Source organism: Annulohypoxylon maeteangense (genome assembly GCF_022496945.1).
Source record: "Annulohypoxylon maeteangense strain CBS 123835 unplaced genomic scaffold GGS22scaffold_14, whole genome shotgun sequence".
Taxonomy (NCBI): domain Eukaryota; kingdom Fungi; phylum Ascomycota; class Sordariomycetes; order Xylariales; family Hypoxylaceae; genus Annulohypoxylon; species Annulohypoxylon maeteangense.
Window position 1 is genome coordinate 848097 of NW_025953261.1, and position 12433 is coordinate 860529.

A 12433-nucleotide genomic window follows, 5' to 3' on the forward strand; every position below is an offset into this window, starting at 1 on the left:
GAGAGGCTGGTCTCTCGGAGACACTCCTCGCATCGACGGCATCCGTCGGAGCCGGTCTTCGAGACCAAAGTATTCCAGCCAGGATGAGATATTTGAGCTTATTATATCTTAGTCTATAGACTAATTTAATGGAGCTATACAATCATTTCTGATCTACAACTCTCTAAGTAGCCGTGATAGGTTGTGTTGTTATCAAAAGGTATTCCAGTTAGGAATTGTAGATTGCAAGTGATGACGGAGTTTAGAAGTTCGAATGTTGAATGATGGATTGGAGAAAGTGGATCTTGTGCTTTGTCACTCCTAGAAACAGTCATATAGGAATATGCAACTAAAGTGTCTAGATATTCCAGATGACCAGGAAGATAAGACCTCATTTAATGCATCAGGCTGATTACGCGACACGCCTGCCTGGGGAAGCTACAAGGTACCACGGGTACCTACCTGCAAGCGCTAGCCTCGCCCCAATATTTTGTACCATTACCAGGTACCGAAGCTTTACGTTTTAGAAGCTCCATTTCATCACCTCACCTAGCAAGGTTCAACACTTCAGAATTACAAACATCAAATTCATCCACCAGTTAACGCAATAAACCGACTATTCCCATAATTGAAAAGCGTCTACACAAACTAAACGCGCACTCCTTCCAACATTCGCAGAAAATATCTAGCATCTCCTTTCGTTTCTGTTTCTCCATCAACGCCATATCCACAGATCCATCATGTCGAGTACCCAAGATATGGAGGGCCTCGAGCGCCGCGGGTCCGACGATGGTAAGGATAAGAAGGACGGACGAGGCGACGACGCACCAAAGGACGGCAATGGCAACGTTAACCGCGATGGTGATGCCGTGATGAAGGATGCCGAACCAGAAGAGGAGGAGATTCTAGACGAGGAAACCTTAGGTCTCACCACAGAAGACCTGAAGACCCGAAAACGACTACTAGAGAATGATGCTAGAATCATGAAGAGCGAGTTCCAACGGTTATCGCACGAGAAGGCGACCATGGCCGAGAGAATCAAGGAGAACGAGGAGAAGATCGCAAATAATCGGTTCGTCTTACTACACTCTAATATCTAGAACTTCTAACCCTTCAGCTCAGCTTGCTAACTATTCCCAAGTCAATTGCCTTATCTCGTTGGTAACGTCGTTGAGCTTCTCGATCTTGATCCTACCGCCGAATCATCCGAAGAAGGCGCCAACATCGATCTCGATGCCACTAGGGTGGGCAAGTCCGCCGTCATCAAAACATCCACTAGACAAACCATCTTCCTACCCTTGATCGGCCTCGTCGACCCGGAAACCCTCAAGCCGGGCGATCTCATAGGTGTTAACAAGGACTCGTACCTAATCCTTGATACCCTACCTGCCGAATATGACAGCCGTGTGAAAGCTATGGAGGTTGACGAGAAACCAACCGAGAAGTACAGTGATGTTGGTGGCTTAGATAAGCAAATAGAGGAACTCGTTGAGGCCATCGTCTGGCCTATGAAGGAGGCGGATCGATTCAAGAAGATTGGCATCAAGGCCCCCAAAGGTTCATTGATTGCAGATCCCTAGCGTCGCAAATCTTATTGCTAACAATGCTGCAACAGGTGCCCTAATGTATGGACCACCGGGAACAGGTAAAACCCTCTTAGCTCGAGCCTGCGCCGCCCAAACCGATGCCACATTCCTGAAATTAGCCGGACCGCAATTAGTCCAGATGTTTATCGGAGATGGTGCTAAGCTAGTCCGAGATTGTTTCGCATTGGCTAAGGAGAAGGCCCCGGCCATCATCTTCATCGACGAGCTTGATGCCGTGGGCACCAAGCGTTTCGACAGCGAGAAGAGTGGTGACAGAGAAGTCCAACGAACCATGCTTGAGCTGCTAAACCAACTCGATGGCTTTGCCTCAGATGATCGCATCAAGGTTTTGGCTGCCACAAACCGTGTCGATGTCCTCGACCCCGCCCTATTACGATCAGGTCGTCTAGACCGAAAGATTGAATTCCCGCTACCTAACGAGGAAGCGAGAGCTCAGATTCTTAAGATTCACTCGCGCAAAATGAAGGTAGACGCAAGCGTTAACTGGAACGAACTGGCTCGAAGTACGGATGAATTTGGCGGTGCCATGCTGAAGGCGGTGTGTGTTGAGGCTGGTATGATCGCTTTGAGGATGGGGAAAAACAAGATCAGCCACGAGCACTATGTGGATGCGATCGCTGAAGTGCAAGCCAAGAAGAAGGAGGTGAGTCTAATTGCTATCCATTCTATTCTCGTGGATCGTTCTAAGCTAACATTACTTTGCAGACCGTCAACTTCTACGCATAAGTTTCTTAGGTGAAGCGAAAGGCAGTCATGGGATAGAGATTGCCTTGACAGCCTAGAGGAAATATGTAACATAATTAGACGTGCCTCATCGAATCGAGATGGTTCGCCGACTGCTATCATCTTCCCGTCCCCCCACCCTCAACCTCGACCTATAAGTGTTGCTCGAGCTATCAGATCCCTAGTCGATTCGCGTAGACATATCCGTACTACTTACTACACCTTAACTGCATAGGTACTAGGTAGTTGTGTTCACCGCGCCAGACAACCGTCACAGTAATGAGACAGTGAGGTCGGCTCGGTGGGTATTTTGAAATCCAACTATGTTATCTACAAATAGGAATCGGCGACGACAGCTACAATTATTTATCCACATTGTGAACCCTACTTAGAGTAATCAAGCACGGAAGGAAGCGTATCCGAATCAGTGTTATGTTGCAAAAGTCGTCATCAATGACAACATCACAAACAAGACTTCAATTGTTAAAGTCCACCAATAAGAACTCACTAAGAGATAATAAAACAGCGAGAAATCGATGTCTTGTCGCGTTTTTGCACTAACATTATGTTTCCTCTAGTCAGTTAATAATATATTGATTATTTCATCATTCATCTTCTTAACTAGCGAAGGATTGTGTTGAATCGTGACTACTACTAATGCGAGGTGAAATCATTAGAAAAATTACACGTGCATTAGCTTTAAGGTTCCTTCTATTCGGTACTTTACTAAAGGGGTAGATATCCAAATGAATCGCCTCTTTGAATAAGCATATAACATCCATGATAGCTCTTGACGTACAACTTGGTAGGGTTCTAAGTAACATCGCTTCGAAGCTCCTACAAGTGCCTATTTAATACGCCACATTATAAATCGGAGCTTTTAATAGTACAATTCTGCTTCAGAGACTGATGAAAACTTGGAACACTTTACAAATTACTTAGGGTTAGGATGACATGTTCTTTAGAAATGCTTGAATCTAAATGTAACCTTAAAGCTACCAAACTATTGGGCGACGAACGCAGGGACGACCAGCCCTAAACGATTCGATTCGAGTTGAGCATCGATCTAAAAGTGGAACCCCGGGATGGATGACGGAGTTCTCAAGACCGGCACCGATTTCCGGTCACGCTTTTACGGTCAGGGAAAGTGCAGCTCGCTTTTATTCTAAAAGTAAAAAGGTAGTAGGTACCTACCTACCTAGTACATATACCTAGTACTACGTTAATATCGAAGTAGGAAAGTGCCTACAGTGGGATCTAGTACTAGGCTGCAGGTACCTACCTACCTAGGTAGGTAAATGCTCATTCCACTCATTGGAGCTAAGCTTAGGTAGAACTCTTCCTCTTTCAACGACCATTCTTTAATTACTCACACGACTACTAGGTAGGTAAATAAGCAACCTTGAAGTCATAATTATAAAGTTCTTATTGTTACTAGCTAATTGTTGCCACTGCTGATGTAGCTAAGTAGCGCATTGATATAACTCTCCAGGTTCCAAGTTTGGTTCCCGATATGGAAGTGTCTCGGCGATCTTCTTTCCTCTTTTTTCCTTGTTTTTCAAGTTTTCCGTTTCTGGACCACGCGGCACTGGAAGCCCTGGCGGCCACCCAGCCACGCTTCGCTTTACGATTTGATCTTGCAGTCTTGTTCCTTCTGCCCCTGAAATATATGATCGGAATCTAGCCGTAAGCTGGTTTAATTGTGTTTCATGCGGATTCCATCAAGCTTCGGACCTTTCTCTCCACTAGAGCTAATGATGATACAAGTGCGGCTCCGGTGGAGATACTCCATGACTCTTCATATTAATCTAAAAGATCCGGGCTACAGCGGATGATAAGCCGGCGACGCATAGCTGAAGAGGTAGTTGAGGATTCCTCGCCTTATTTCTATTTTTTAACACGAGGTCTTCAGCAGCGAAGATCTCCGAGGATCCCTCGAATAGCTATCGAGCCTTCCACGCACCTTGATGCAAGAAGGGTAGCACACTCGTAGTAACTCAATGCTGTAATGAGTATCACACAATACTACGCAATGACAAGATCGATTCTTGGGGTCGGCAGTTGGTGTCCAACACCCTGTTATCAACCCCTTGCAGCCGCATCACTGTTGTACTTCAGCCCCTGCTCGGTGGAGTCCGGGGACCCGTCTTATAAGCACCCTGTCCATAACCGGAATATTCGATCATATAATTCCTAACAAGATTGAGATGAGGTTGTTGACCGATCCTATGTTAGTAGGCTAAATGAGGGATTACTCCCTACCCTCCCCGAAATCATTATACTACCCATGTATCTAGGTATGAAGATACATAGGCCGCCAGGCAGGTATGGTTCTTCTTATCTAAACGAGGGACATATCACAAATTGCATTAGCATAGGGCTGTGAGCAAGCTTTCTTCATGAAGGTAACCTGCGCTGTCTGTGGCAAACGAACCCCCTTGGCGGCTGTGCAAGTTGGCTGGTTGGTAGCTCAGATTCGAGCCCAATAAGCTGGGCGTCGGCCATGACTTCCAAATAGGTATTGAGGCTCATTCCTATTCGTAGTTCGATGTCTTCATTTGATGTCACAATTATAATCAACCCATGACGATGATCAACAAGGCATCACCTTGTTTAGCAACTGGAGGTTATACTAGTTCATCTTAAGATCAACGAGCTTGCTAAATCTCTTCACTACACAGCTACACAAGCAGACCAGCTACATTTACTAACACAACACCCCAGTACCTAGAACCTAGTAGGCTTACCTTGTCTTCAACCTTGTCTTTATAGAGCTCCAGCAAAGCTCTTATGAAACACGCAAGTAGAGCTTGCGGAGATTAACCCACTCCTATTCGTCATCAGATTAGCTAGTAACGATTCATGAGATAGGTAAACAGATGGACAAGAGCTCGTATGAGCACAAGGGAAGACCAGTGATGGTAGGCAAGAGTATAAAGTCCCGATCTTTCTCCCCCATCTCAGAATCAACCATCACATGAACTATCAGACAAAGACCCTCACATACCAACGCCCACAAAGCCTCTCTCTCAAGACTTAACAGCTTTCACTACCCGCCTCCTGCTCTACCTACCTATCAACTCACCTACTTTACTCTAACCTATACATAAAGCCATAATTAAATAAGCAACATGAAGTTCTTCACTGCAGCCCTAGCCACCATCTTCGCCGGCCTTGCCGTTGCCGCACCCACCGTTGAGGAGCGACAGACATATACCCCTTGCTCTGGCCTCTACGGCACATCCCAGTGTTGCGCGACCGACGTCCTAGGTGTTGCAGACCTGGACTGCGCCAACCCTCCTTCAGTCCCCACGGATGCTGCAAACTTCTCTTCCGAGTGCGCTGGTATCGGTCAGCGCGCACGCTGCTGCGTCCTACCCGTCCTGGGACAAGATGTCTTATGCCAGACTCCTACCGGTGTTACTAATTAGAAACACCTTATTCTTCATGTTCAAGAAGAAAACACTGTTAAGGCTTTTCGCCATTGCCAATCTTTAAATACGGGGCTTGGGTTCAAAAGATATACGGATCTCCTGGGATACACGGCTACGGGGAGTTGGAATATACATTCAGGACATACACGATGATTTAGACTGTCAGGTCTTGGGAAGGTTCTAATAGGTACTTCCATGGTATATCAGCTCGTAAGGTTCATGGATGTGATGGGCGTGGATGTACCTGGTAGGCACTTAGACTGGTATGCAATGACCTTAACATCAAAAGCAACAATTTATGTTTACAAGTCCTTACTTATTCAATCATCAATGTGAATATTGATGGTATCATGAAAATGGAACCATTAAACATTGTGATTATTATCTAAGTATCTGAGTGCTTGGTTACCTACTAGGTACCTCTAATTATCATGTCTACACCGTTTCTCTATGCTGATCTCCAGGTTTTCCCGACCTAGAGACATTATCTGAGCTTCCAACATCTATCCCAGTATCGAACATAGCTGCATCTAGATTACTTCGCAGCCCGGTTAAACGGCCATCTTCAGAAAGCCCCGGGCAGAATCCAGCGTTCCACTCTTTTCGTGACGGCCGACGGGTGTGCATTTTAGTGCGCTCCCTTGTGCGCTCCCATACCGTGATCGTTCGGATCTGCCGCTGCTGTGTGCTCCGACTTTCTTTCATTACAGGATGCATCAATCGGCGTAGGAGGGGGAATAGAAGGGGGAGATTCGTCGTCACTACCGCTACGAAACAGACTCGGTAGGCCCATCTGCTTGCCTGTTTGGCGCCAGATGTGTGCGCTGACAATATTAAGTACGCGCGCAGGATGGCCACTGCTATGACGAAGCAGTTCGCCGAAACAAGCAAGATCAATCCTATCTTCTTCCATAGCTTGATATTTGCCATCCATAGGATCGGGAGCGGTACGAAGAAGACGTAGAGGCTCGTAATAATGTTGAGACTGAGAGTGCCGTATAGGCCGTAGGGGGCGGTGGCCGGGTAGCACGTAGCTATGCACGATTAGCTTCATCCAGTACCGTAAAGATATTCTAGCGAGGATAACATACGTCCTGGGTCTGGATATACCTGCCAATTCATAGGGAACGGTCTACAGTTGAACATGGTTATGAGGAAGTCGGCTATCCACGAGGCGGCGAGTAAGGCAAACCCGACGCGTATTCGTGTTTTGTATTTTCCAAGTCGTTCCTATAAGGACATAATATTAGCCCCCCGGTATGTAAATTATGATGAAACCTAGATCAATTAGGTACTTACGGTAAGGCGTCGGCAGAATGCCAGCATTGCTGCCTTCGTCAACCACAGGACCACCGTATACAAGACCCTCGATACGATCTCGATTTTGGCACCGAGAACCCTAAATAATGTCAGTCTCCATTCCACATCCTGCTAGACAAGCCTTACCTTAGAGTGTACTCTTCGCCTTGGGGATCGAGAGACTCGCGCTGATCAGGAGACATATCGTCGTTGGCAAGACCCTTACACGTTACGAGTGCGACGTATGTACTCGCTGCCAGAGCGGAATAGGTCAACTTAACGAAATATTAGCCATTCGACATACTCCAGTTAAGATGGCTTAAAATAGGGCTTACAACTACCAAGATCATTATCCAGTCGTCAGCCCAAAGGCCTGTCCATCCAACGGCAGCCACTCGTACCCACATCCGGAGCGCGATGATCGCTGAGCTGATCCACAAGAGAACGAAGCTCTCGACGATTTCCAAGGTAGGATCAGGAGCCATAGTGTCAATATTAAAATAAGAATAGTCCAACCATTGGATATTTGTTTAATAGGCAGGTATTAAGACAGGAGCGTTTATTGTTGTGGTGATCGTTTTTGCATTGACGGGTTTGAGGCAAGCTCCTCTCTAAATCCGTCCACTGAGGTGTACCAACAAGCTTGAGGATGAGCGGGTCGGACTGATATATATAAACGTAGGTAAATAAACGGTAACCCACTCAGGCCAGCTGTAAAGGTCTAAAATATTCCTTAGAATCATTGAGATGGAGGGTAAATCCATATTTTTTCTGGGGGAAATCGCAGCGGTATCTATATGATCGTTTCATTGTTAGATAACTATATGGATCGAGGGAGAAGACAATCATAGTGGCAGCGATTGATTAGTCTTCGGGGTCACCTATGAGAGGAGGAGGAAATATGGTCATGTCGGGATCTATACAAGACGGACTGAACTCAAACTGGTACATAGGTAGTGTCAGGTCCAAAAGCTCAGACCAGGTCCAAATGTGGTTGCATAAGACTAGAGAGCATAGATATTGAGGAAACATCATCTTATGATTCATGTCTGAAGGGAAGTAGATGGCAAAGCTTCTATAGTTGCTGGCTCGGTCCCAAGACCGGTAAAACCACTACCTAGTAAGTAATCGACTACGGGCTCACGGGTTTGCCCAGCTCGGGTCAATGGGATGGTGGGCTCCCACTATTAAAGTTCACACCCCTTTCGACTAATTCAGGGGGGCACGACTCATTCAAGCTGGAACCGAACACTTCTAGAAGTATGCTAGAACGATACTAGAAGGAAGCTATAAATCCCATTATATAGATCATCCATCGTTTTCTACACTAGCTAGTCGCTGCTAAGACTTACTAACACGTATGTGTGTGTAGGCTAATAGATAGTAAGCATATTACGGGCGAGAGGGGCTCTCTCATTATCTCATCAAGAACAGATAATCTAACGACCTCAACTCACACTATCTCGAAATAAACCACCTCAATAAATGGACTCAACGAACCGTAGCATCTACCAATATTATCAAAAAGATCTAAGGCCATCATAGATATCTAAGCAAACCACGGCCCAACGGGATCAAGTCTAATAAGATGATAGGCGCATAGAAAACAAACGACATACAGCACACATCCTGAGCACTTATCGACGAATCTTAGTCATGACATTCTCGACCCTTACTCTCCCTCTTCCCCCTTATTAGCTAAACAAGACTAGCAAACGCGACCCCACATAAGACTAGGTACGGGGAGAACCGAAATCGAGTGCTATCGGGATTCGGGATCTTCTGGCAGACTGCTGCCCCACGGGGTAGCGGCAACGAGATTCGATCTGTCCGTCCACCTGATACGACCTAATCGAAAAGGACTTCAGATCTTAGTTCGTGTTCATGTTCGAGGTCTGGATAGAGGTAGATAGGTACGTGTCAATTTCGCGTTACATTAGTCAAACATAGATGGATAAGGATTCGGTTACATCCAGCACGGTAAAGCTTCCCGTGGACCGTAGTGTTGAGGCCACGGATGTTGATAGCATTGAACTTCAACTCCTTTAGTCAGATGCGATGTCAATTATTAGGTATGGTGGAAATCACGCGAAACCTCGCTGGTATAAATTTTTCCAGTAGATAGGTACCTTCTCAAGTCACATAAAACACGAATAGTGCTGTGTTTAGGGGTTGAACGGTTTCGCATCCGTGACGCGCGCGAGATGATTATCTATCCTACTGCACCGCCAAGCTAGCCCCCATTATGTATCTACTACTCATTACAACTTTTAGCGATGGTGAGTTTCCACATCATGACGTGGATGCGTATATACATGTGATTAGGATATTCATTACCGATGTTCGTTTCCCTTTTCCCGTTTCCTTTTCCTTTACCTATTAATACGAGGAAACTACTAGGTAGGTAGGTACTATATCTACCACCCCATTAAATCATCACAGCAGCAATGAACCCGGCAGCGGCTGCTGCAGCAGGCGCAGCTCTCGTAGGTCTAGCCGCCCCGGCGACTGTCGCCGTGGCTGTGCCCGTGGATTCGCTAACTGTCGCGCTAGAGCCGGAGCCGGAGTGAGTTGAGCTGTGGGTACCGCTCGAGCTTGAGCCGGTGCTTCCCGTAGCGCCCCCAGTACCACCGGACATGCTGGAAGTTGTCATGGAGCCCGAAGTCGACGATCCGGATGAAGTCCCTGACGCGGAGCCCGTTGACGAGGTTGGAGAGGATGAAGTCATCGTGGAAGTAGACATAGACATGGACGTGGATGAACCCGATTCGGTTCCGGATGTAGTACTCATAGACATCGACGAGCTAGTAGCAGAGGCCGAGCTGCCAGACGCGGTATCAGTGCTGCTGCCGGTGGTGGTGCCGCTTCCGTTTTCCGTGCTGGTGATCGTTACCGTCTGTCGGGCTGTGAGGAGGTGATCACGGGTGGTCGAAGAGGAATCATGGTGGCGGGCGGCTAGGACTGCGGGGGAAGCGGCTAGTACGCCGATGACGAGGAGGGTTTTATGCATTGTTCGAGATTAGAATTACGCCAAATACCGGTATTTGATGTCTAAGTTTCCTCAAGCTCTTGAGGATGTATATAATATGCCTGGTTCTAACCTGCACCGCAGTAATAGTAGGTAGGTAAACCTTTCGGACAAGATAACACTTGGACATGTTCATCTAGTTATATGAAGAGCGCTCCAATGACCCACTGATTGAAGTTTAACTTGACGGAATCTTTGTTGACTCTTGAGGTAGATTTCGGGGTGGGCGTGACGCGAATATGATGGTGGTGTGGAGGAGAGCCGTCTAGCGAGTTTAGTGGCTGCGCTATTGTGCGTCGTTTACAGCATCATGATTCTTCTGTGCTAAAGGCTTGCTAAAAGTCTCCGCGTTAAGAATAAGTTGGGTATATGGATAGTGTTAATGGATTCCATCGGATTATTCAACCGCAGTTGGTTGAGTGGAAGTTTCTAAGTTAGATCGTAGGTAGACCCGAGATATATGATACCGAGACTATACCGAGACTAATACATTATGAAGCTGTAATCGCAAAGACGAGTGCGACCCTCGTCTTGTCAAGCACCTAGAAAATATAGGTGTTGGTGTCGATAAGGGCTAATGTCTCACTAAGTAGGCACTTACCCGTCCGTTCATATTAATCTCGGAATGAGGTGCCATCAACCTACCAGTAACTGACTCATGTCTCAGAATACTATGCGCCGAATAGCCGGTTGTATCTGAGCCACTATGCACGATACCTTCAGTATTAGGACACCATAAAATCGAGGGTTTGATCGATACCTACCTACCTACCTAGTAGGTAATCGGGGATCAATGTTGCTATGCGACGGCCATTCAACAATACAATCATGTTAACAAGTCGGACAACTTTCAGATAAAAAAAGTTGCTTCTTCTTGTGGTTGATTCTTCACCGACCACCATCTCCTATACGTTGTGTCACATAAACGCTGCTCATCAACACCATAGATAAGACAACCGGTATCGTCCGAGTTCCGACGCCACGAGTGAAGGCAAAGCCGAACAAGGCTGTGATGATATACGTCATGACGCTGCGTCGACGATCAAATGAGCACTGTTGATGTCTAATAGATCAGGCTCCGAGTTGTCCAGAGTATCGTCAGCCTCAATACAACCTCCAGACGCCATCGAGATATTCGATAGTCACACGATCGATTACCATCTTCGTTCTACCGACATACGTGGGGAAGCTGAGACTTCAACACACCGCAACCCGTCAATGGATCGATGCAACGTTGAGTTGCTAGACACCCCCATTCTTGCAACGCATTGGAAACAAAGAGGCGGAACGACGACGTGCTAATATCCCGCACGAAAGGAGGTTGAGGCAAGGCTCTCTCCAGATCGCGGTGTTCAAGCGCGGTGTGGCCGAGGGATTGGTCTGGCTCTAACTACCACGAGCCTTATCATCGCGACCTGGATGCCATTATGCTTTTAGTATGTCTAGGTAGGTTTCGTCTTTATTGTCCTCATAAATGCCTTTCAGCTCTTGGTCGAAGGTAACTCTACGCGCGAATTACCTGGTTGTTAAGCGATGCACAGCAAGTGCCTGATTAGGAATACCCGATTCCGCATGTATGTGGAATCAGGCAACTACATAGTAGAGACACGGGCAGCACGGGCAGCGCGGGAAGCGTGCTAATGGTACTTGAACAGTTGAACAGGGACCCCAAGCAGCTGAACTTGCCAAGGAACTCCCAGGGCCGTGCCGCAGCCACAGGAAACCCCTACCTAGTAGCGAAAATACAGAACCCATGCTGCGATGATATCAAACCGTGCCGTTGTTGTACAGTTGCCGGGGTCACCTAAAAATAACGTACTTGCCACTAAGCAGTATTCGCAGAACTCGACGAGAAAAACCCATGGTTTGAGAGATATAGCCATACGATGACTTCACCGGCTGACCGGATCTATTCTGCTATTGTAATAATTTCCTAATATTGCCTGCATCCAGCGCCATCTCTCACATACTCCAACCGAGATTGGTACTGCGTACATGGCATCGGCGTGGATATAAGGATCCTCGTCTGTCTTGCCGTCTCGCGTAAGGTCCGTCCCGTCCTCTTCAACCGTTTAAGGTGTCTTAAGTGCGAGCTGACCAATGCGAAAACGTCATGGTGTGGTTCGTGGCTTGATGAACCAGGGTCTATCAGAGCAGGGGATAGAGAACTAGACGAGAAGTATTCCGCGATTTGTCCTTGTACTGTACTTCGATATCCAGCGGAATGGCACGGCCAGGAAGCCCGTGGTCACGACTCCACTGTGGATTTAAGTCCGAGTTCAACTGCTGTTGAAGGAACCTCTTTTTTTTCGTACGATATATGTACATAGAATGAGTGTCGGCGTTTATTATTAAGTGAAATA

The 12433-nt window shown here is 46.9% G+C and overlaps 4 protein-coding genes across 4 annotated transcripts; 2 read left to right on the forward strand and 2 right to left on the reverse strand.

The window, feature by feature from the left end:
• Positions 1-499: 499 nt before the first annotated feature.
• On the forward strand, positions 500-2526 carry GGS22DRAFT_42439 (26S proteasome subunit P45). Its single transcript, XM_047967056.1, has 4 exons — positions 500-1051; positions 1121-1536; positions 1595-2229; positions 2292-2526. The coding sequence occupies exons 1-4, from the start codon at positions 720-722 to the stop codon at positions 2310-2312; spliced, it is 1404 nt and encodes a 467-aa protein (XP_047816762.1). The 5' UTR covers positions 500-719; the 3' UTR covers positions 2313-2526.
• Positions 2527-5316: 2790 nt separating this feature from the next.
• Positions 5317-5922, forward strand: GGS22DRAFT_195640 (Cerato-ulmin hydrophobin family). The gene has a single exon (XM_047965701.1). The coding sequence runs from the start codon at positions 5441-5443 to the stop codon at positions 5738-5740; it is 300 nt and encodes a 99-aa protein (XP_047816763.1). The 5' UTR covers positions 5317-5440; the 3' UTR covers positions 5741-5922.
• Positions 5923-6178: 256 nt separating this feature from the next.
• GGS22DRAFT_190907 (uncharacterized protein) lies at positions 6179-7527 on the reverse strand (the record flags this gene model as incomplete). The annotated part of the gene is made up of 5 exons (XM_047965050.1): positions 6179-6777; positions 6835-6973; positions 7043-7142; positions 7190-7317; positions 7378-7527. The coding sequence occupies 5 exons, from the start codon at positions 7525-7527 to the stop codon at positions 6179-6181; spliced, it is 1116 nt and encodes a 371-aa protein (XP_047816764.1).
• Positions 7528-9216: 1689 nt separating this feature from the next.
• GGS22DRAFT_169100 (uncharacterized protein) lies at positions 9217-10727 on the reverse strand (the record flags this gene model as incomplete). Its single annotated transcript, XM_047962261.1, has 1 exon — positions 9217-10727. A coding segment is annotated over exon 1 (577 nt), but the record flags the coding sequence as incomplete, so codon positions are not given.
• Positions 10728-12433: the final 1706 nt, after the last annotated feature.

What these genes read in the sequence shown, in the direction of transcription:
- GGS22DRAFT_195640 (XM_047965701.1), top strand. Translation starts at nt 5,441, where the DNA reads ATGAAGTTCTTCACTGCAGCCCTAGCCACCATCTTCGCCGGCCTTGCC.
- GGS22DRAFT_42439 (XM_047967056.1), top strand. Translation starts at nt 720, where the DNA reads ATGTCGAGTACCCAAGATATGGAGGGCCTCGAGCGCCGCGGGTCCGAC. An exon ending in GAGAAGATCGCAAATAATCG is followed by an intron (nt 1,052 to 1,120) that starts GTTCGTCTTACT and finishes ACTATTCCCAAG; the next exon opens with TCAATTGCCTTATCTCGTTG. An exon ending in TGGCATCAAGGCCCCCAAAG is followed by an intron (nt 1,537 to 1,594) that starts GTTCATTGATTG and finishes ATGCTGCAACAG; the next exon opens with GTGCCCTAATGTATGGACCA.